We start from the raw sequence: 23,823 nt of genomic DNA on the forward strand, positions 1-23,823 counted from the left end.
GAGGGTATTGGGTTAGAATCTAGGGTTTCTCAAGCTTTTCCATAGTGGCAGAACCCTTCAGTTTAGCCCTTATAGGAAAATTCTCTAAAATTATTATCACTTTAATCCCTATTAACAAAAGACTTAAAGTTCATTAAAAAAAAAAAACAACTAAACTTGGGGAGTTTCAGGATTTCTCGGTTTGAGAAACTGTGGGTTGGGCCACTTCCGAGGTTCCTTCCAGCTCTCAATCGATCATCCGAAGCAGCAGGGGTAGAATTCAGAGTGTGACATAGAGGTCGGACGCCAGGTTTGTCAGGACGTATCGGGAAAACACGATTTCAAATCTCCTCTCAGACCCTGGTTGTGCAGCTGTCAGGAAGATGCTTGATGTCTCTGAGCTTCGGCTTCTGCGTCTATAAAACAGGAATAATAAAACGACACCTATCTAACAGGCTTGCTGCATCAAATCACATGACATATTGAAAGCTCTGAGCTGTTATTCTAGTCCTTCTGATTCAACCGCATTATAGATTTGTAACTGGAATGGGTCCTTAGGGATGATCTCATCCAACCCTTTCATGTTACAGATGAGGACACTGAGGCCCAGAAATGGAACCCAGTGTTTTTGCCATTAGACCACCCAGAGGTGCGCTAGTAAAATGTTTAACAACTGAATCTCGGGAAAAAAGGTCCGCACAACACACCTTTCAGTTCAATCCGCGATATTAACATTTTCTCCTTCCTTTTCTCAAGTCTAGGCAAACAACAAAATAATAAATAAGTGCTGATTCATAGACCATTTGTCAATGTCTAAGGTCTGAATGCTCACAATGAAAATTTAACAATTTGTTTCCAGCATACCACTGTATCCATGGAAGGACCCACCTACTTTAGCCCATTCATCTGATTTGATAAGAAAGCTGATTCACAAATCAGAATCTTAGAGCTTAAAGAATGTTAGAGGTCATCTAGTTTAACACAAAGAGATCCAATAACTAGAGTTCATTCATACACTAATTGGAGATAAAGCCAGGATTAGGATGGAGGTCTCCTGCCTCCTAAATTCAGTCCGATTGTCACTACATCATGAAATTCTTTTTCCTCTTTGTTCCCTGACTCCTTTCCTGGATTGCCACATGAAAAGTACCACCCTGGATCCTGGTCTGGGAGAGGGGTGACACCATTCCTGCCCTCAGGGAGCTCCCAGGCTGAGACAAGGGGAAATGATATACACACCCAAGATGAGAATTACTAGGTTCACTACAAAGTCTAAAACCCTGTTCCAAAATGATGGAGGATGGGAGATATAGCAGACCCACTATCCCTTGCCCCTCTGGTGTGCTCTGTACACAAGTGATGGGGCACCAGATAGACAACTTTAATCGTGAGTGCCAGAGGTCTAGCAAGACAGAATGGGTTGGGGGACAGGATTAGGCGGTTGGGCCACAGTTAATACCGTTCCTCCAGTAAAAAGTATCAAAGACCTCAGGTATGGAGCCTACTGTCTTTTGGGAGAGTTCCTACCTGGACTTGAGGGAAGAGACACTCACTACCTCCACTGACTGACATTCTGATGACTCCTTCAACCACAAAACTGCCACCACAACCTGATCCATGGGTCATCTTGTTTACCTCTCTGCTTAATCTCCAAATGGTACTCAGTCTTCTGCTCTAAAGAACTCTCCTCTGGGAGCTGCAGCTCAGTGTTGATTGCAGACCAGAGGGTGGCCTAGGGGTATAATAAACCTTAGTTCATGACTTAGCAGTTGGGGTGATCTAGGCTGGGATGCTGATGAAAGCTATCCTCCAGGCCTCTCGCCTCTCCCCTCTCCCCTCACCCCTTTGATCCTCCTACTCTGGTACTTCATTTTCACCTCTGGTCCTCGTCACTTTTAAATAAATAGATTCTGGGAGAAGACAGGTCACTGACTCATTCATCCTCTCTCAAAAATATGTTGAAAACTTATCTATCCCCCTGTCCCTGGACAGAACTACTAATATCCCAGAGAAATGGAGCATCTTTATTGTTTTTAAATGTTTAAAATGTTTAAAAGTTCCTTCTATTGAGTTCTTCCTTAGTCTAACCTAATCTTGTAACTGAGATCCCTTCTATGTGTTTCTGTTCTCAGATGTAAAACATGCTTAAAGTGAGGGGAAAGATGCCAAATAAGAGTCTGGAAATAGAGTGGAGTTAGTTAATAAAAGTGCATATTTACATAGCACTTAAAATTCAGAAAACTCTTCATATTGACCCTCTAAGGCAAGTACTGAAAATATAATTATTCCCATTTATAATTATTCCCAACTGAAGTACAGAAGTGACTTGTCCATGGTCACACAAGTCATCGGTGTCAGAATTGGGATTCAGACCCAGGTCTACAGATTTCTCCAGAATTCTTTTTACTACTCAACATCACTATTTAAGCACTGCAAAGGACTGAGACACTCTCTTCCCAGTAGCCTATCAGGGTCATATAAGTTTCACACACACACACACACCTCAGAGATAGATATACAGATTCCCTGACTCTCCAAGGAATTAGATACATAGATACCCCTGAAGAGGGACAGATATATGGACCATTTCTCCCAAAGAAAGTAAACACATAGAGGAAGGCTGGTTACAAAGAACCCTGGAAGAAAGATTTAGACAAAGATACTCTAAGGGGACAGAATGTACAGAGACCCTTATAGACTGTCTCCTCCAAAGGTTCTGAATACATAGACTCTCCTGATAGGAGCATAGACATTGAAATATCCCTCCTCTCCTGAGAGACAGGAGGCAGGGAACTACCTTAGGGATTGACTAATAAACCCCAAAGAAGCACCAGATACCTGTCCCAAAGAGGAACCAGTGATACAGAACAGTCTTGGTGGGTCTGGACAACAGATATCTCCCCACCCCCCAACCTATCATGGATTGGACACACTGATCATCCCTTCAGAATGGCAGTTTACATGGCTCTTTCAGAAGGGTTGGGTACACAGATTTCCCCCAGGTCTTTTCTAGGAGGCTGCTCACACATATCCCCCAGAAGAATGAGGCACAAAATCTTCCCTTTCAAGTCAGCGCTAGACTGATTAATCTTCTCTTAACCTTGGTGCCTCCCTTGCTTATCAAGATTCTAACAACTTCATTCCCTGGGAGGTAAACAACTTTGGTTTTGATTACACAGGGCCCTTGGCTCTGATACCCAGGGCACCATTTGACTCCCCAGAAGGGCCTAGCAGAGCCAAGACCACAGAGACATACCAGGCAGTATGGGAAGAGGCCATGGAGATATCAACTCACGGGAGGGCCCATAGAGATCACCTCATCCAATCTCTTTTTTATTTTGATTGATGATGAGAACAAAGTTAGAGAGGAGAAGTGATTTTTCCCAAGGCCGTATTGAGATTGACAGAGCTGGGATTTGAAAATATATTTACTGACTTGTAGTCTAGTGATCTTTCCATTACAGCCTGCTGCCTCTCACTAAGAATTTCTAAGTTGGAAGAGACCTCTGATGTCATTTAGTCTAACTCCTGCCTAATACAGGAATCTCTTCCCTAACATCCTGGATTTCAGTGGTTGTCCAGACTGCTAGTCATCATGGGAAATCAATACTTTGAGAGGAAGTCCATTCAACTTTCAGATGGCCTTAATTATTAGAAAATTTTTACATTAAGTCCAAATCAAAGACCCGTCAGTCTTTGATCCTAATTCTTTCTCCTCCAGCCAAGCAGAATGATCTAACAATTCAATTTAAAATATATTTATTAAGTGCCTACTGTGTGCAAGGGCTCCTACTAGATGCTGGAAATATAAAGCCTGAAATAAAACAGTTCTTACCCTCAAAAAGTTTATATTAAGATAAATCTAATTCCCCTTCCATATGACAGCTCTTTGAAGATTTGAAGAGTAATATGTCTTCTCTACCTCTCCACCTCCCCAATTAACTCATTGGAGTTGGAAAGGACCTCAACATTATCTAGTCTAGCCCATCCAGGAAGGAATCTGTATGCTAACATATCCACCAAGTGATGGTCCAGCCTCAGCTTGAAGACCTCCAAGAAGGGGGAACTTGCTTCCTCTCTAGGCAGCCTGCTCCATTTTTGGATAGGTCTAACTAATGGTAAATTCTTCCCCACCCCCTGCCCCCGACATTGTGTCTTCATTTGCCTCTGTAAAACTTCTACCCATTGCTCCTGGTTCTGTTCTCTGGGGCAAAATAGAATAATCCTGGTCCTTTGTCCATATGACAACCCTGCTAAGGCTTGACCATAGCTACAGCTTTCCCCTCCTTGAAGCTCCTCTTCTCTAGGAGAAGCATCCTTGTCTATTTCTACCAATCCTGATACAGCATGGTTTTGAGCCCTCTCCCTATCCTCTTTTAGAGTGGCTCCAGATTCTCATGTGTCAGGAAGTCATTCAGCATCTCATGTATCAGGAAGCCTTTCAGCATCTCCCCACTCTTCCTGTGATGTCCTGTCTCTTGCTTCCTCTCCCATCTCTACATGCAGGTTCTTGAGCTGGCCGAGGGAAGGCCAGAAGTGGATGTTGGGGGAAGTGACATGAGCCTTGCCCTTGGGGACCTTCCAAGAGAGAGGGGACATGAAGTAACACAAAGAAAGACTAGAGCATTTGAACATAGTCCAAATTGTACACCAAACAGTGGAAGAGATTTAATCTGAGACAGAGCTCTTTTTGGAGAGGACATCTTTAAGCAGGGACTCACTAGGCCTCCTATTTATTAATTTTTAAAATTTACTTTTTAATGAACAAAACTGTCTTCTCTTCCTCCTCCACTGGAAGATAAAAACCAAAACCCTTGTATCAAATAAAGTGTTCAACAGATGAGGACCATCTACTCTTTATCTCTAAAGAGAATCTCTAGAATAACAGGCTTGTTATAGCCAGAGGAAGCTCAGTTACACACAGAGAAGAACTTCCCAATTGTAATGGGAGTGGAATAGAAGAATGGGCTCTCAATTCAGGTGCAGGACAGCCTTCCTTTTTGTCGTAATTCTGCCTTTGCCTGACTCTAATGCTTTGCCTCAAGGTGCAAAATGGAGTCATTACAGGCTGACAGTCCTATCAGGTCCTAGATCCAAGATTAGGGATGTCTAGATAGTCCCAAGTCCTGAATCATAGTCTTTGAGACTGAAAAAGACCTTGAGGGATCATCACAGTCAATCTCCTGCCTCCAGGGACAGCCTCTGATCTCTTTCATTTGTAGAACTATTTGGGGAAGGACATTTCCCAACTCAGGAGCTCATAACTTGGGGTGCACAGACCTCCAAGGTGCCCACGAATAGATTTCAGGAGGAGGGGATTAAGTTACACCTTTAGCTTCACTAATCTCTAATTGAAATTAAGCATTTCCTTCAAATGTTAAATAAAAATATTCATCTGAGGAGGGGTCCAAGGCTCTTCCAGACAGCCAGAAAGGTCTATGGTACAAAAAAAGATTAAGAATCCCTGACCTGACTTGTCTCTGGTGACATTTTTACACAAGCCATTTTTACTTAGGACAACTTCTCTTTTGAAATTGACCATTTTCCTCCTTCTCTTGCTTTTCTTTTGCTCCCCTTCCAGCTAGTTTCCTTTCTTCTGCATCAGGTAATTATGATGTCTTTGACCAGTTGTCTTAGGACTGTATTTTTAAAAAAATTTTCTCTGTCCTGGGTATGTATCACATTTCCCCTTTTAGACTCTGAGTTCCCCAAGGAAGGACCCATGTAACTTCCTTACCTTAGTTCATTCCTCAGCAGCCAACACAGGAACCATACAGGGAATAGGAAGGGAAGAGTTTTGGTCAATATCTGTGGTCAGTGGAAGGTAAGAAGGACATTTCCCTAAATGGTTCACAATACTACTCATTCCACTTCTGACCCAGAATTGGCCCCAATATCAACCCAACCCACAGTCCCAAATCACTGAGGGGGCGAGACAATCTGGGAGCCTACTTTAGAGATCCAGGAGTTGATAACCCCAGTAATTGGAGGGCAACATGAATAGATAACCTCAAATTATTATAATGCAACATGTAAGCAAAGCAATTTCTGTGTCCTGGGTCATTTTATAGGGGATTCATCAGAGTCGGGGTGGAAGAGACAAAAATCTGTGAGGTGGGGTGACAGATAATTTACAAAATGGAGAACCAAAGAGGTAATTTACAAGGTGGTCCAGGGTGACCTAAAAGATATTCCTGACCCATAAATTAAGCTGACTCCATTGTCTTCTACCCCAGCAGTGCAGGCTATATAAGAGGAGAGCCTATCAAGGTAGATCAGCTGAGCTCCACCTCTTGGTCCCATTTCTTTGTCTCCTTGCTTTGCATCTGCTTCCGTCTTTGCCCGGCTGCCATGAGTCGCCAGTTCAATCACTACCCCAGTGGGGACCGCATTGGCTTCAGCGGTTGCTCAGCTATCATTTCCAGTCGGCTCAGCAGCAGTGCAACCTCCTTCCGAGGTGGGGTGAAGGGAGTAGGGGCGGCGGCCTTTGGTAGCAAGAGTCTTTACAGCCTGTGTGGCAACCGTCGCATTTCTATCAGTGCCACAACAGGGGCATCCCGGACTGGGAGTTATGCCCTGGGGCATGGGGCTGGTTTTGGGGGAGGCAGGGTAAGCGGGTTTGTGGGAACAATTTTTGGAAATGCCGGGCTGGGGCCTGCGTGCCCATCGATCTGTCCACCCGGAGGCATCCCCCAGGTGACCATCAACAAAAGCCTCCTGGCCCCGCTCAACTTGGAACTGGATCCTGAAATCCAGAAAGTAAGGACCCAGGAACGCGAGCAGATCAAGGCACTGAACAACAAGTTTGCCTCTTTCATCGACAAGGTGGGTTGATCTGTCTTCTTTGTATTGTCTTGAAAATCCCTCCTTCTTTCCTTAGGCAGAGCCCCATATAAGCACTGGTGGGAATTGGCGGGGGCGATTCAGAAAGAGGAGCAACCTCTATTTCTGCCCTGGGGGGGGGGTGGGGCTTTCATCTAACGAGAGACTAAAAGATTTAGAACTGGAAGGACTCTAGACATCTTACAATTCAACTTCCTCATGAGGAACCTGAGACTCAGCAAAAGAGAAGTGACTTATCTGGAATCAAGTAGCAGAGCTGGGATTGGAGCTAGTCAGTCAGTTAATAAACATTTATTAAGCACCTACCATGCACCAGGCACTGTGCTAAGCACTGGGGTACAAAGAAAGGTAAAAGATGGCTCTTGAGGGGCTCACAGTTTAATGAGAAAGACAACATGCAAATGATGATGCACGAGCAGGTTGTATAAATGATAAGTTGGAGATAAGCAATGGAATGTGGTGGTTCTCAAACTTTTTGATCTCAGGACCCCTTTACATTCCTAAAAATTGCTGAAACTTCTCCCCTTCCCCATACACGAAGAGCTTTAGTTTATGTGGGTTATATCTACCAGTATTTGCTAAATTAAAAATTCAAATGTATGAAAAGTTTTGACCTCACAGACTCTTTTATTTGTTTATTTATTTTTAGTTTTCAACATTCACTTCCATAAGATTTAAATTTTCTCCCCCTCCCTTCCCTCCTCCCTCCCCAAGACAGGCTGCAATCTGATATAGACTCTCTATATACATTCTTATTCAACATATTTTCGCATTAGTCATGTTGTATAGAAGAATTATAATGAATGGGAGAAACCATGAGAAAGAAACAAAACAAAACAAAAAAAAAGAAAATAGCCTGCTTCACTCTGCATCCAGACTCCACAGTTCTTTCTCTGGATGTGGATGGCATTTTCCATCATGAGTCCTTTGGAATTATTTTAGGTCCTTGCATTACCAAGAAGAGCTAAATCTATCAAAATCAGTCATTGCAGACTATGGCTGTTACTGTGTACAATGTTCTCCTGGTTCCTCACAGACCTTTTTAAAAAATTTCAGGACTTTTAGGGGTCCTTGGACCACACCTTGAAAACTGTTGCTTTAAATGATGTCCAATGCTAATATGGAAATGTTTCACATGACTGCACATGTATAACCTTATGTCTGATTGCTTGTGGTTTCAGGGAGAAAAGAGGGGCAGGAGAGAATTTAGAATTCAAAACTGTAAAAAAATGTTAAAAATTCTTTTAACACATAATTAGGGAAAAATAAAATATATTAAATAACTGAAAAAAATGTTCAGTGAAAAAAAATGATGCTCAATAAATCCAGGATACCTAAACACACACAAAAATAGAGATAGAAAGCTATACGTAGCTCTAGAAATCAGAACTGGGAGAATGGAGAGGAATTTGGTGGGGACATTGAAGCATTGTAAGGGAATTAATCTAGGAAGGTTTCCTAGTTGGAGGTAAGGTAGGAGGAGAGTATAGTGCAGGGTTACTTTGGCTTGGAAGACAAGACAGGTAAGGGAGGCTGGCCCATGTGAAGTCTCAAAAGTGGGAGAGAGGAATTTTGAGAATAGAGCAGAGGGCAGATTTTTCTGGCTAGAGACTGAACTGTGGAGTCACAGAAAAATTGGGGAATGAAATAGGAGAATAGCAGAAGGGAGAGTTAATGGAATTTGAGAAGGACTATAGAGGCAGAGGAAAGGCTGAGAAAATAGCCCTTGTAATTAATCTCCTTAAAGGCAGCGACTGAATTTTTCTATCCTCTTTACATTCTTAAAACAATTTATTTAAAACAATATTCTTTTCAATGAATAAGCATTTATTTATTTTTACATCTCCTGTCCTCCTCCCCACTGAGGAAAAAAGAAATAAAAGATCAAGACAACAAATATAAACAAATTCCCACACTGGCCACATCCAAAGCTGTCTAATTCTGCATGTTGAGTCCATCATCTCTGTCAGTGGGTAGCATGCTTCCGCATCGCACCTCCATAGAGAAGGAAACCACTCACCTTCTGAATCCCATTCCCCTATTTCCTCTAGGTTTACTGCATGATTTCTTTTGGATCAGGTTTTTTCTCCTTGATGACCTCAATAACCATAGCCAGTCTCTAATTAGCAATGGCCATGGTCTTTACCACTTGACTTCCTTCCTAACCTAGAAGAAGTGAAGGAAGGCTATAGTGTTCTCAGAGCTAGAAAATACCTCAGTCAACTAACTCAAGTTTGGGGTTCTAATTGTCAACTGCATGGGGTTCTAGGTGCGTTTTCTGGAGCAACAAAACCAGGTGCTGGAGACCAAGTGGAACCTACTGCAGCAACTGGACCTGAACAATTGCAAGAGGAATCTAGAGCCCATTTATGAAGGCTACATCAGCACTCTTCGTAGGCAGGTGGAGACACTGTCAGGGGATAGGGTGAGACTGGACTCCGAGCTGAGGAACATGCAGGATTTGGTGGAGGATTTCAAGAAGAGGTAAGGATAGCAAGTTATACGTAATCAGTTTTCAGTTTCATGTGCAATCATCTTTTTTTATTCAACTATGTTATGGAAATGCTAGTTTCATTTTATAAATTAAAAACAAAATAAATAAAACTTAAAAAAAGAAGAGGTAAGCAGAGGAGGTGGCAGATATGTATTTTATTGGTGGAAAATAACAATTTCAGCTCTTTGCCCACAATTAAAGATTTCATGCTAATATTAATCCTTTGTTGACACTACCATTATTTCTTTCCTTCCTTTCTCCAGTCTCTTCAGTCTTTCAGGAATGTGTGAATCAGATAGACTCAAAGGGAGGAGAGAGGGAGGGAGGAAGAGACAAGAGAGGGAGGGAGAGAGGGAGAGAGAGCACGCAGTTTTGCACAGACTACTAACTTTTTTGGGGGGCTATTGTTTTGATAAATGATATTGTTTGTTCCTAGAGCAAAGATGACAGTAGAGTAGGTCTAGATTTGGAACCTGGAGGATTTTCTGGCTCCTTGTGTATTAGAATTTCTTGGACAGTTTTCTCATATGCCTCCCTACAATTTCTGCATTAAGACAAAAATTCATTCCTAGCAGAACTCTTTTTGGATAAACCCGCTATTTATAGTATAATGAGTAGAGAGCCCAGCATCAAAACCAGGAAGACATGCTCAAATTGTGCCTGGGACACATAGAAACTGTGTGACTGGCCCTGGGCAAGTCACTTAACCGACAAGGCTACAGGTTGCAGACCAACCTGCATCGGCAGGGGTTTCCTCACTGAGGAGTTCTCTATGCCAATGAAATTAAAAGTGCAGCCCCTACTATTGTCTGTACTTTTGGTCCCCACCATACGTGTGGAGAATTGAGAGGCATCTTAATTTGGAAGTGGGCTGTTTCTCCCATTAAGCTGAACCAGGAATCAGAAGGCCAGTTTTCGGGATGCCATGCCCCTAGGCATAGCTTCCAAAGCCCAGGACTTCTAGGAATTGGAGGCTTCTGAGATTATAGGTAATTTATAGGCAATAAAAGAAAACCTCCTCCATTCAGTGCCATCTTGTACTTTCCCGTTTGAGTGATTTCTAAGTGCACAGCTGGCTTTTCCCAGAACTGGACATAGAAACAAAGGGAGGAAGGAGACTTGTTCCCTAAACTTAGGGAGTAGAAGTCTTATTGTTTGTATGATTGGTTTCAGTGGGTAAGTGGGAGAAATGGGGCATATACTAAGACTTGAAGGTGATTATAAACAATATATAAAGCCATGTGAAGGAACAGAGGGCAAGCTGATCACCCCAGTGGGGAGGGGATGTGGAGGAAAAAAGGCAATCAGAGTTGTGTAGTTTTGAGAGAGGGTATATTTTAGTAATTGATTCAGACTACTGAAGCTGAAGCTTAAATACTTTGGCCACATAACGAGAAGATGAGACTCATTGGAAAAGACCCTGATGTGGGGAAAGATTAAAGGCAAAAGGAGAAGGGGACAACAGAGGATGAGATGGATAGATAGATAGCATCATGGAAGCAACAAACGTGAGCTTGGACAGAGTTGAGGAGATTGTGGAGGACAAGAGCTCATGGGGTCATGAAGAATCAGACACAACTGAACAAATAAGCAACAACAACCAAAAATATTTAGTAGAAAGTTCTGTGCTATGAAGTCAGTAGAGACCTGGATTTGAGTGTCAGTGGTCCCATTTAATACTTGTGACCATGGACAGTCTCATCATGTGCCTCCCTACAATTTCTGCATCAAGACCAAAATTCATTCCTAGTAGAGCTCTTTTTGGATAAACCCACTCTTTAGTATAATGAGTAAAGAGCCCACTTTATTTCTCTAAATCTCAGTTTCCTCATCTATAAAATGGGGATGATAATACCTGTCTTGCACACTTTGCACACACATATGGTGAGGTAAAAATTTTTGTAACCTATTAACCACTACGTAAATATAGTCATTATTTTGAACAAAATTTGGAAGGAGTAGAGGAACTTTCACTGGAGAAGACTGTATGTGCATCACGGAGGTAAAGCCTCCTTCATTCCCACTGGACATGAACTCCAGTGTTGTTAAAGTTTAGAGCCTCCCTGCCTGCCTGGGTGTCTTTATTTTCTTAATGAATCTCATTTGCAGTCCCTCCTCTTTATTCCCATGTAGGTATGAGGTGGAGATTAATAAACGAACAGCGGCTGAGAATGAGTTTGTGGTGCTGAAGAAGGTGAGATGGCCACTGCTGGGGGTGGAAGAGGGGAAGCAAAGCAAAGGTAGTCATGAGTGGGCCCAAAGAGCTCACTGACCACTGGCATCTTCGTTCCAGGCAAGCAGGAAAATCTGGTGGTTTTGTGGGAGGAGACAGCAAGCACTGACATGGTGCTTTGAGGTTCTAGAAGTTCTTTGATCCTCACAACAACTTGGGGAAGTGACTACTATTATCATTATTCCTAATTTCCAGAAGGGGAAATAGGTCGAGAGAGTGTGAGTCACTTGCCCAGGGTCACACAGTGAGTGAGCAGCTGAGAAAGGATCTGAGTCATTTTATCCCTTGGGCCCTGATCAGTATTTCTTAATGTCCATTAAGGTCATTACTCCCAAGTAGTTTGTCTTGAGTTTATTGACTTGAGTTAAGTCGATTCAAGAGGCATTTCTTAATCACGTCTCAGACTTCAAGCTAAGTTCTGGTAATACAAATATAAGCAGAAAGATAATCCCTGCCCTCAAAGGGCTTACATTCTAGTGTGTGTGTGTGTGTGTGTGTGTGTGTGTGTGTGTGTGTGTGAGAAGACAACACATAAAAGGGAGGTGGAAAGAATACATGAAGTGCCTAGAAGCATCATAGACAAAGTGTAGGAGAGTAAGGAGTACAGCCTGTAGAAGAATGAAGACATAGTTGATCTGGGCATCCTCCTTAAAATGGAGATTCTGAGAGGAAGCAGCCAATCAGAAGATGACGTCAGTGGAGTGGAGAATATTTCCAATGAGGGAAGTCTAGGAGTGGAGTGATCTTTGTATATAGCATGATGGAGAAAGTTGGAATGTGGCCTGGAAAAGGATAAATTCTTGACATGTTGTTTGGAAGAAATCAAGATAAAAATTCATTGGTTTAAAATTCAGATGTTTGATTAACCATATGCATTGGGCACACCTGCATCTTGTGCAGGCATGTAGTTCTCTGAACTCCTGGGTCTCTTCCCATTAAGGATGGAAAAGGTGAAGTGAAAGTACAGAGCTATCCTGTTGGCAGAAGTGCTAAGTTTGGGAGGCAGACATCATTACCATGTGATGTTGAAGTTATGGCCCCAGCAGGACACCTCCCCTGTGTCCTGGAGCAGTTGGATCAGGGGTAAGGGGGTGAACGTGAAGGAAGAGGTCATACCTCCCTGGGGTATTGTTTCTACAGGATGTGGATGCAGCCTACATGAACAAAATAGAGCTCCAGGCTAAGGTGGAAGCCGCAGCTGATGAGATCAAATTCCTTAAGTGCCTACATGAAGGGGTAAGCATCATCTCCCATCCTCTCCCTCGCACAAGTAACACATGCAGACTGGTGGTCTCACAGACGCCATCTGTCTCCTTGCCCAAGATCTAGAGAACTGGGTTTGGGTGAGGGGGCCAGGAAGCAGATGCTATGCTGAAGGAGTTAGTCGGAAGGAGTGAGGAGGAAGATAGGCTGGTAAGTGTAGTTACTTATTTGCAAGGGTTGGGTGAGGGGGCCAGGAAGCAGATGCTATGCTGAAGGAGTTAGTCGGAAGGAGTGAGGAGGAAGATAGGCTGGTAAGTGTAGTTACTTATTTGCAAGGGTTGGGTGAGGGGGCCAGGAAGCAGATGCTATGCTGAAGGAGTTAGTCGGAAGGAGTGAGGAGGAAGATAGGCTGGTAAGTGTAGTTACTTATTTGCAAGGTTTTTGTTAAGGAACACAATTCACCTCAAGAGCAGAAATGTTAAGAATACTCCCAGATATACTGGAGAGAGAACAAAAAGGGGCTACGAACAGTCAAAAGTGAAAGACACATATGCTTTCTAACCTTCAGGGACTGTTAGTTTGAGATGGATATACAAACCCAAGCAGACATAGGTATAGGACACATGGACAACAGTCTTGAAAAATTAGAGCTGAAAGGGACTTTGGAAATCATGTAAATTAAAAGAGAAATTAAAAAAATACTCATTAAGGTCTTACTACCTGCCCGTCACTGTGCTTAGGATTGGGGCTACAGAGAAAGAGAAAAATAGTCAGTGCAGTTTTACAGTTGAGGAAACTGAGTTTTTAAGAAATAAAGTGACTCTCAATCGAAGCTAATAAGTGGCAGAGGTGAGCTAAAATTCCGTTCTTCTGACTCTTGGTCAACTGCTGTCCCTCCTGCGCCACTCTTGGATCATGAAAGTGAGACCAGGGGATATTGCTGGAGCCAGTTTGAACTGGCTCTCAAGAGCTGATTGTTAAATTTTCAGGGTAAAAACTCAGAATGGGCAAAGGCTACAATTCAGGGCTTTGATTTCTTTGTGGATTGTCTAGACTTAAGAAAGTGATGGAGAAAATATTGATGATACAGGTGAAACTTAAAAGTGTAGTGTACGTACATTGCTTTTTCTGGAGAGCTGATTATTGTGTGTTTCTTAGCACACCCTCCGTATTTGCATTATTCAGGGCATAGAGTACCCTAGGGGTACATAAGAGGTCATTTAGAAAAAGAGGGATACTCTTAAATTCACTGTTGCCTATCCATTGCCTAGGAGATTGCCCAGATCCAGTCCCATATCAGTGATACATCTGTTATCCTCTCCATGGACAATAATCGAGACCTGGACCTGGACAGCATCATTGATGAGATCAAAACCCAGTATGAGGAGACTGCCATGAAAAGCAAGACTGAGGCTGAGGCCCTGTATCAGAGCAAGGTGGGGCATAGTCAAGATTTTATCACCAGTTATCTCACGTGATGCTTAGAATGACCCTCTGAGATAGGTATTATCCCCATTTAATAAATGAATAAATTGAAGATCAGAGAAATGAAAAGCCTGGGCCAAAGTCGCACAGCTAGTACTTGGCAAAGCTAGGACCCAGATCCAAGTCTTTTTCCCACTACACTATGATGTTGGGGGTGGGCCACAGCTACTTAATCTGGTTCTCCTATTAGAAATTTCTCTCACAGACATGGGTGGGCTCAGATGGAGTTTTTAATACTGGATGTGGGCACTGAGGTTTGGACCTCTGCCTCTATTTAGATCACCTGTACTCTAGCTTGGCATGACTCCACAAATTGGCCAGGCTCTTGACATTACTTTGTCTTATGTTTCTTGTCTACTTTGGGGCTACTTTCTAAGTCCCTGGGGCTAGGATAGTGAGAGGAGAGGAAACTCAAATTCCACCAAAGTTCTCCTAATGGAAATAAAGAGTGTAAATTTAAGTAAATGCTTCTTGGCCATGATTGTAAATGATGACTGAAGGCATTTTTATTCCTTGGAAGCCATTGAGAATCAGAGAGGTCCCCCTCAGAGCAGAACAGGGATTCTTCTGCTTGGAGTCAGATTCACAGATCCATTCAACAAATATGTATTAATGGATAAAGAGATGGTGGCTTAAAGTCTTTTCTACTTTGACAACATGAATATCTGTCTTATTATGGGTATGGACAAAGGAAACTTGATTTATTAAGGCTAATTAAACATTCCTCTTGAAAAAAAATGGTCATTCTGATCCCATTTGGTTTTCTTGGGATGATTTCCTGATTTTCTAATTCTTTTTGTGTATTATTTTGATAAGTAAGGCAGAACAGTTGAGTTGTGGGAAGACAGTGGTTACTTGGCTCCTAATAACCCTAACATGGGCACTGATCTTTCTCCTACCATGAGAACACCTTTAGGTAGCATATAAAAGTGTGCAAGGGCCCCAGGGCTGCTATTCCTAAAATGACTATTATAGACTGTGCAACAGAACTGAGGATGTTGGAAGGAGGGAGAGGAAGAGCCAGGTGAGATTTTTTTTTTTTTATTTTTTATTTTTTTATTTTTTTTTATTTTTTTTTGTTTTTTTTTTATTTTTTTATTTTTTTTTTTTAGGTGAGCTTTTTTTTAATGGCAGAGGAGTATGGCTCTGGGGGAGTCTGTTTATGTGGGTGTCTTTCCCTGCGTGCTTGGCTTTGTGGTTCCCTGTGTTGTGTGTATCTATGAGTAAAGACTTAGACATTGGACTGGGCTTTAAGTGGCCTGAATTCTTTGGCATAGAGAATACCAAGGAGCAGAGAAATGATGACCCTTTGTCAAGGTCAGTGAGAGCCACATTTGTGACAATTCTCCAGGGTCCTTCCTCATTCTTTTGGAATACTTGGTCACAGACTGTTACAATTACTGTCCTTGAGACCTCGATACTATGTTTGTGTAAATACTGTGTGAGCATGTGAGACCAAATTGTTCAGTTTAATCAGTTAATCCCCTATAAATAAATCCTCATTCTTTTCCCTATTCTTTGTCCTTGCTATTCACCCTCAGATCCAAGAACTACAAGTCACAGCTGGCCGGCAGGGTGATGACCTTAAACTTACCAAGGCTGAAATCTCAGAACTCAATCGACTGATCCAGAGACTTCGTTCAGAGATCGGGAGTGTGAAGAAACAGGTGAGTTATGCCGATAAATCAACCAGCAAGTGTTTGTTGAGTATTTATTATGTGCTTAGCATAACCCAAGACGTTGAGGAGGATAGATGGCCACTGCCTTTAAGAAATGGGCAGTCTATTTGGAGAGACTAGTCTACATGATGACTAACTTAAGATAGCATATAATTAACTGCTAAATCATATGGTGTGATAAATGTTGTAGGAGATTAGGGAGAAGGGAGATCAAAAGGTCTCACAGCAAAGGCTTAGAAGACTTCATGGAAAATAAAGTACTTGAAATGAGCCTTATAGGACTGAAGGGTTTTCCAGGCAAGTGGAACAATATGAGTAAAACATGGGCAAGGTAAAGAGATGTAGCTGATTGGATAAATGATGTATGTTGGGGAGTACCAAGAAAAAAGATTAAATTAGTAGGGTGAGAGAGGGGGTTGGACTAGATGGTTTGGGGGATCCTTTCCAGATCTTCATCTGTGATCTTATGCTCTGTATGGGCTGGCATGGGAGTCACCCTGCCCTTTGCTTTCTGGTGGCCAGGGACCATATTTGCACATCTTCATAAATTTGTAGAATTGATGTTGCCACTCCACTTGGATGCATGCTTCACCCTTGTCTGGAAGCAGCAGGCCAAACTAGGTGTTTGTAGAAGTAGGCTTCTCCTAAAGGCTTTTCTGACTCCATATCCCTCACCCCATTCCACGTAGGTTCTCAGCTCTTTTCCCCTCCCAACTCCTACTTCAATTGAAGTACCTACTCTTTCAGCCTCTGAAGAGTGAGTAGGGCCAAAATAGTCAAGGAAAGAAGGCTGGGACCAAGTATTAACTAAGTGGATAATCCATATATAGAAAATGAAGTGCTGGCAGTGTTTTTTTTGAAGACTCAAGAATTGCATAGATGCAAAATATGCACAAGGCCCTTGAAGCAACCAGGAACACTAGATTATGATGTTTAATTGATAAAATGATAGGTTTGCATAATGGGGAAAGGATATTAAGCAGCAATTGACTTTTTGTGATCCAAATGAGATATTATTATTATTCAGAACACATGAGAACATTATTTTGCTCTGTTCCCATAGAATTCCTCCTCCATGTTCTCTTGAGCCTATTTGCATAAATACAGGTTTAGATAAACCTAGGATGCAGGCAGGAGTATTGACTTTGAAGATGCCAAAGTATTTAATATTGGTCCTCATGGTATCTAAATAAATGACAATTTGAACTGGAACTCAGTTAAATTCAACTAGCATTTGTTAAGTGCCCATCATGAACACATTGTGCTGATACAAAAATTTAAAAAAACCACAAAACAGTCTTTTTCCTCAAGAACCTTACATTCTATCAGAGGGAGAGGGCTCAACAACATTTAAATATAAAATATATACTAACCAATTCATCTGTGGAGAGTATAGATATAGTATGAAGGGTATTTTATAACAATATAATGGGGTGCCCTGCTTTTGACTGTCCTGACCATGGAAGCTCAGTCCTCCTGGGCTCATACTTAGAGTATTGGATAGGGTATGTTTGGGGCTGATGTGGATGGGTATGAGGGAGTGGGGAGTAATGGTCAGGGAAGAGAGCTTCAGCCTAGATATTCTATGACTCAGAAACACAGGGATTATGAGTGGAGCCATGAGACAGTAGACTGTCATGTCCTTCGTACGGCAATAATAATGTTATTAACAATTCCCTAGCAAGAGGTAGAAAGGTGGGGGTTGGGAGGTGCCAGGGAGAGGGGCACTATTACACAGCAGCAGGGCATATGGCTAGTCCCTGGTCCTGTGTCAAAGCAGGAGGTGACAGAGTCCTCAGGACTAGAAAGGTTATAGAGGGATGAAGAATGTGTGAAGTTCTCATTCTCCAAGCCTTAGCCAAGTTGGTTCCAACGTAGGGTTCACTCCAATGCTGGGTAGATTATTTTCCCCAGGGTGGGGAAATCTAAAGCTCAGATATATATTACCTTGGACTAGTCTCTTAACTTCCTTAGACCTCAGTTTCCTCATTGGTAAAATGAGACTGCTGGACCAGATGACCTCTAAGGTTCTTTCTAGTTCTAAACCTGTGATCCTGTAACATCAAGACTTTCTATGTAGTCAAAAATAGAACTTATGTCCTTCACCCCACAGTGTGCCAACTTGGAGACAGCTATTGCAGATGCTGAGCAGCGGGGTGACTGTTCTCTGAAAGATGCCAGGGCCAAGCTGGATGAGTTGGAGGGTGCCTTACATTGTGCCAAGGAGGAGCTGGCCCGCCTGCTTCGGGACTCCCAGGAGCTGATGAGCATCAAGCTGGCCCTGGACATGGAGATTGCCACCTACAGGAAACTACTGGAGGGCGAGGAGTGCAGGTGAGGAGTGGGGAGAGTAATGTCGCTTTCGTACAAGCTACATCAAGACAATAAAACAAGTATTTATTTATTTATAAATAAATCAGCAAATATTTTAAAGCACTTACTATTTGTCAGGTACTGGGTTAGGTAATGCCAAAGATAAAAATGAAATAGGTCCTGCCCTCAAAGAACTTGCATCCTATGGTGGACAACATGTGCAATAAGTGTTTATGAAATATAATTGGGGGAGGAGAGGAACTAGTATCTGGAAAGGGCATCATGTAGGAAGGGGTGTTTGAGCTGAGCTTTGAAGGAAACTAGGCATTCTAAGAGGCAGAGGGGAGGAGGGAGGGCATTCTAGGCATAAGGGACAGTCTAGAAAAGGTCTCAGGGAAAGGAGATGAAATGTTATATGTAACGAACAGTGAGAAGACTAATCTGGCTGGCCTACATGATGGGAGAAAATATACAACAAGCCTGGAAAGGTAGATTGGAGCATATATAATGTGCCAATGAATCAATCAATAAGAATTTGTTGGCACATGTACTACGTGCTAGGCACTGGGAATATAAAAAGAGGGAAAAAACCAGTGTTTGCCCTCAAGGAGCTTACATTCTATCAAGAAAAACATGTACACAGATAAATAAATGTGAAATACATAAAAATGAAATACAAAGTGATTTTGGGGTGGGAGGGATCAGGAATGACCTTGTATTGAAAGTGGCACTAAAATTGAACCTTGAAAAGGACTTAGAGTAAGAATGAACTTTGTCACTGAATATTCCGGCTAGAAAGTACTTTAGGGGTCATCTAGATCAACTTCATTTTACAGATAGGGAAACTGAGACAATCAAGTGACTCGCCCTTAGTAAGTGATGGAGATCTAGAACTCAGGTCTCCTAACTCCAAATCCAGAGTTCTACCCACTGGCTCATTTCCCTAAGAAAGGCAAAGCAAAATGGGATGAGGTGGGAATTTTCATAGTTTTAGAGCTGGATGGGACCCTCAGAGATCATCAGTCTAAGATTTTTCATTTTACAGAGGAAGAGACAGAGACAGAGAGAGCTTAATTGACTCTCACAGTCTACTGCACGGACCTGAGCAGTAGAGCTGGCAATCTGAACCTAGGTCAATGGGTTCTTTTCCACTGTCCCATACTGATCCCTAATGTCACACTATACCCCTCTATGGAAGATATTGTGAGGTAGGAAATGGCAACTGAGGATTTAGCCTGACTTGGGAATAGTTTATATAAATTGTTTTAGCATTACCTCTCTACAACTGCATAATTGAGAGTAAAATGCATTGGGCTAGGTAGAATAACCGTCATTGGTTGGTCACTTGATTGATTGTGTTTCATCCTCTGCAGGATGTCTGGCGAGTATCCCAATTCCGTGAGCATCTGTAAGTAAATGCAGACCTCAGCCCTCTCCTTGGTAACTCTCCTTTACATAGGACAGGGGCCTGTCATTTCTAGGGCAGCCCAGGGAATCAGGATACTTAGAGGACAGGGAGAGGCAAAAGCCCAAGGAGCAATGTAGACTACTTTTGGGTTTGGGTGGTAATCAAGGGAGAACAGGGGAAGGAAGAGTTCTAAAATGCCAGAATGGCAAATTCACAGAGTTGGAAGGGACTCCAGAGGGATCTAGTTTGGCCCCTACTCAAACAAGAATCCCCTTTATGACATGTCTGACTAGGCAGCCTCCAGCCTTTGGTGGAAGGTCTCAAGTGGACCACACATTGTCAGAACTGGAAAGGGGTTTTAGAGAAAGGTTGTGAGTGCAGTCTTCTCATTTGTGGATGAGGACCAGAAAGGGGAATTAATTTTCCAAGGCCACACAGTGAGTGGCAAAGCCAGGGGAAGGACATGAGTGTCCAGACTCATAATCCAGGGCTCTCCCACTATATTGTTTTCTTCCTCCTTCCTTCCTTCCTTCCTTCCTTGCTTTCTTCCTTTCTTCTTTCCTCCCTACCTCCTTCCTTCTTTCCTCCTTCCCATCTTTCTTTCCTTAATGTTCTCAAGATTCTTTTTTGACTTTTAAAAGTGAAGTTAAAAGTGAAACTTAAAAAGTGAACTTAAAAGAAAACCTAAGTATTTTCATGCGCTCAATTGAACAGAGAGAGTAGTATATGAAACTGTGGATTTTTTTTCTATACAGCTTGTTTTCTTTTTAAGCATATTGTATTTTCTTTCATATCTTAAAATTACTTTTGAAGCTGTCCTATTTGTAATTCCTTTTTGCCTTCTTTCTGTTTTCTTCTGGCTTTCCAGAAACATTTCAGTCATCTTTTATTTCTCTTCTTTTAAAAAGAAAAAAACAAAACTATTCAGAGCCTTCTTTTCCTTCTCTTCTCCACTCCACCTCCTACCTGAGGAAATAACCCAAACAAAAACCCTTTATATAAAATATGCATAGTTCAGCAAATCAATTTCCCACATTGGCCATGTCTGGGAATCTCTGTCATATTCTGCATTGTGAGTCCATCACTTGTGTGTCAGGAAATCCTCCTCTGTCCTTTGGAATCATGGTGGTCATTTCAGTTCTTTACAACACTGTTGCTATTGTACATGTTGTTCTCCTGTCTGCTCCCTTTGCCTTTGCCTTGCATCAGTTTGGTATGTGTATTCTTTCACAGCTGTCATCAGCAGCACCAACACTGGGCCAGGAGGCACCGGCTTTAGTGTGGGCTTTGGTACCTCCAGCACTTACAGCTATAAGCAGGGAGCTGCTGAAATCAAAACCAAGGGCAGCTGTGGAAGCGACTACAAGGAGCCGATGACCAAAGGCAGCAGCCCTCCAGCCAAAAAGGGCTCCAGATAAAGGCTGAGCAGCCGAGTCCTACCAGTTTAGAATATGTGCATGGAATCTTTGGGCCCCTGCTGCTACCCAGCGACCCCCTGTTCTGCTCCCAAGGCAGGAAGCTCTCTTTGCTCTCAAAAAGCCTGATTAGTTCCCTCTCCTGTCAAACTCAGTATCTTCCAGAAAGGGGATCCAGCCCAGCCTAGCTGGACTCTGATAACTGCTTCTCTGTGGGCAGCCTTCACAGGGCCACAAACCCAACAATGGCTGGCATCTGTATGTAACTTTAATGCTTGCAAAGCACTTTACACATGTTATGTCATTGGAGCCTCACACCACCCCTATGAGGGAGGCACTATGCTATGGAATGCTGTAGGTATTCTCATTCTCCTTCTACGGCTGAGGAAACAGTCTCAGAGAGGTCATTGGATCCTCACAACCCTGTGAAGTAGGGGATATTATTACCTCCATTTTACAGATGAAGAAACTAAGGGGGGGGGTTAAGTGACTTGCTCCCCCAGGATTACATAGCGAGCATCTTTGAGCTCAGGTCATCCTGACTCCAATCCAGTACCTAGCTGCCTAGACACATGGTCACATTGCAGTTAAGTGGCAAGGGCACAACCTGCACCCTGTCTAGTATCCTATTTGCTACACTATGCTGCCTCTCAAGATACAAAGGGTTTACATATTCTGGATGTTCCTCAGCTCCTCCAGCTGTTGTATCCCCGAATACCTCACCCCCTGGTCCCCAATCCCCATACACATGCAACTCTGCCGGCTTTAGATTGCCAAAGAGAATTCTTGCCTTGGGCTGTCCATATGCTTGTCCTGATGCTGTGTCTGGTGCCTAGTTATGGTTGATCATTGTCAGTTTTCTGCTGCCTCCTGAATAAATGTTCTATGCTATTTTGTTGCTTGGTGTGGTTTCTGTTGCCCACAATACTCCAAGGAAAGAACTATTTTCCAGTCAACAACTACAGATAATTGCTCTAAGACTAATCCGGCACCTGCCTGCCTGTGGTTCCTACCGTCTGCTTCTGGATGTGAAGCTACTGAATGGACACAGATCATAAATATGAATTAACATCTCTCTCAATTTCTCTTGTTTTAAGACTCGAGATTTCTGCAGTATGTATTCTCCCACCACAATGCAGATTACAGCCGCTCTCTGCCATATTAGATGGTCTTTGGGAGTTTTGATGACCAAAAATGTCATCAACCTGTGGGTATCCTGTGGTGGATACTTTCCATACTTAACTAGGCTGATCCTTGGAGAAAACACACACACACACACACACACACACACACACACACACACACAAGCACACCCTAACTACCTTCAGAATTTTCAGGTTCCCAAGGCAACAACTTCTCATAAAGAGTTCTCTCTAGACCAGTGTTCTCTGATTAGAAATAGAGAGGGGGTCTAGGGCAGAGGGATCATAGTCCTACACTTCCTCCCCACCACCATTGTCCTGTAAGGCTGTCCATTATGGAGTCTTGTACTCAAAGCTTGGTGAGACTGTTTGCTCTGTGACAGCTTGTCTTGATTTCCCCACTCATGCTGAAAAGCTCCCAATGACTACTTTCCTGTGGTGGTTTTCCTGACCCCTCCCCATTTATTTTCCCCAGCCATCCTCCTTTTACTATTCCTATGTGACCAGATGGACCATGACAGGCTGGACCCAAACTGCCTCTTGAAGCCCTCCCAAGAGCAACACTCCCTTTCTGCCTTCCTCAGCTGTACTAGGCAGCATCCCTGAGCTACCTGGTGCCAGCCTTTCTTGTCTATGACTGCTGTCAGCCCTTGTCTCAGCTCAGTGCAGCTGTCCTCTGTGCCCCAGGACAGAAGATGCATTTTCCCAAAAGACTTTCTCAGAGATCAAGGGGAATGAGACAATTAAAAAACACATCAACTAAACACAAAACTGTTTTCATTTCAAAGGATGGGAATCACACCTTGACATATTCCTAACCTGGCCCTAAAGGATTTGCTCAGTACCCTGGGTTAACTCTCTGGCGGGGAAATTTTTCCAATAGTTACACCTCTTCCAGTGGAAAGGGCTGTTTTGGGAGGTAGTGAGCCCTCTGTCACCAGAAGAGTTCAGACACAGGGCAGATAAATAAATGCCATTTACATAGCATTTGAAGGTTTGCAAAGCCCTTTCCATGCCATCTCATTTGATCCTTACAATCCCGTGTGGTAGGGGATGTTATTATCTCTATTTTACAGATGAGGAAACTGAGGTTGACGGAGGTTAAGTGATTTGCTCCCCCAGGGTTACACAGCGAGCATCTGAGGCTAAATTTATACTCAGGTCATTCCGAAAGCAAATACAGCACTCGATATCCACTATGCCACCTACTGCCTATGTGTGTGCACACACATGCACTCATGCGTACATATACACAAGGCAATAAATGCTTTTGTTGACTCACACACATGTAAATTATAGTATGTTAATGCAAAATATATTGGAAAGAACAGATGGTGTAGAGTCAGAGGACCCCCTGCCTTCCAGACTCCAAATACAACACGCTCACTATTTCTAACCACCTGTAGGGATATAGTAGAAGGAACTCCTGTGTTGGATAGGAGGTTAGACTAGGTTTTCTGGTGACAGAGAGCTCACTACCTGACAAAATAGCCCTTTCCACTGGAAGATTTCCACTGGTGTAATTATTGGAAAAATTTCTCCACTAGACAGTTAACCCAGGGTACCGAGCAAATGCCAGGTTAGGAATATGTCAGGGTATGATCTATCCTTTGTAATGAAAATGGCTAA

General features: G+C 42.8%; 1 protein-coding gene across 2 annotated transcripts; it reads left to right on the forward strand.

Annotated features, from left to right (window-relative positions):
• The first annotated feature begins 6,330 nt into the window (after positions 1–6,330).
• LOC118850284 (keratin, type II cytoskeletal 72-like) lies at positions 6,331–21,055 on the forward strand. Of its 2 annotated transcripts, XM_036759570.1 has the most exons (9): positions 6,331–6,804; positions 9,092–9,306; positions 11,450–11,510; positions 12,690–12,785; positions 14,024–14,188; positions 15,779–15,904; positions 18,030–18,250; positions 19,603–19,637; positions 20,871–21,055. In XM_036759570.1, exons 1-9 carry the CDS (start codon positions 6,331–6,333, stop codon positions 21,053–21,055), a joined length of 1,578 nt encoding a protein of 525 aa, XP_036615465.1. The 2 variants fall into 2 exon arrangements, with proteins under 2 accessions (XP_036615465.1, XP_036615466.1); XM_036759571.1 differs by lacking the exon at positions 15,779–15,904.
• Positions 21,056–23,823: the final 2,768 nt, after the last annotated feature.

Source organism: Trichosurus vulpecula, chromosome 5 (assembly GCF_011100635.1).
Source record: "Trichosurus vulpecula isolate mTriVul1 chromosome 5, mTriVul1.pri, whole genome shotgun sequence".
NCBI lineage: Eukaryota > Metazoa > Chordata > Mammalia > Diprotodontia > Phalangeridae > Trichosurus > Trichosurus vulpecula.

Coding starts and splice junctions, on each gene's coding strand:
- LOC118850284 (XM_036759570.1), top strand. CDS start 6,331: ATGAGTCGCCAGTTCAATCACTACCCCAGTGGGGACCGCATTGGCTTC. Junction 6,805..9,091: donor TTGCCTCTTTCATCGACAAG/GTGGGTTGATCT, acceptor ATGGGGTTCTAG/GTGCGTTTTCTGGAGCAACA. Junction 14,189..15,778: donor AGGCCCTGTATCAGAGCAAG/GTGGGGCATAGT, acceptor ATTCACCCTCAG/ATCCAAGAACTACAAGTCAC.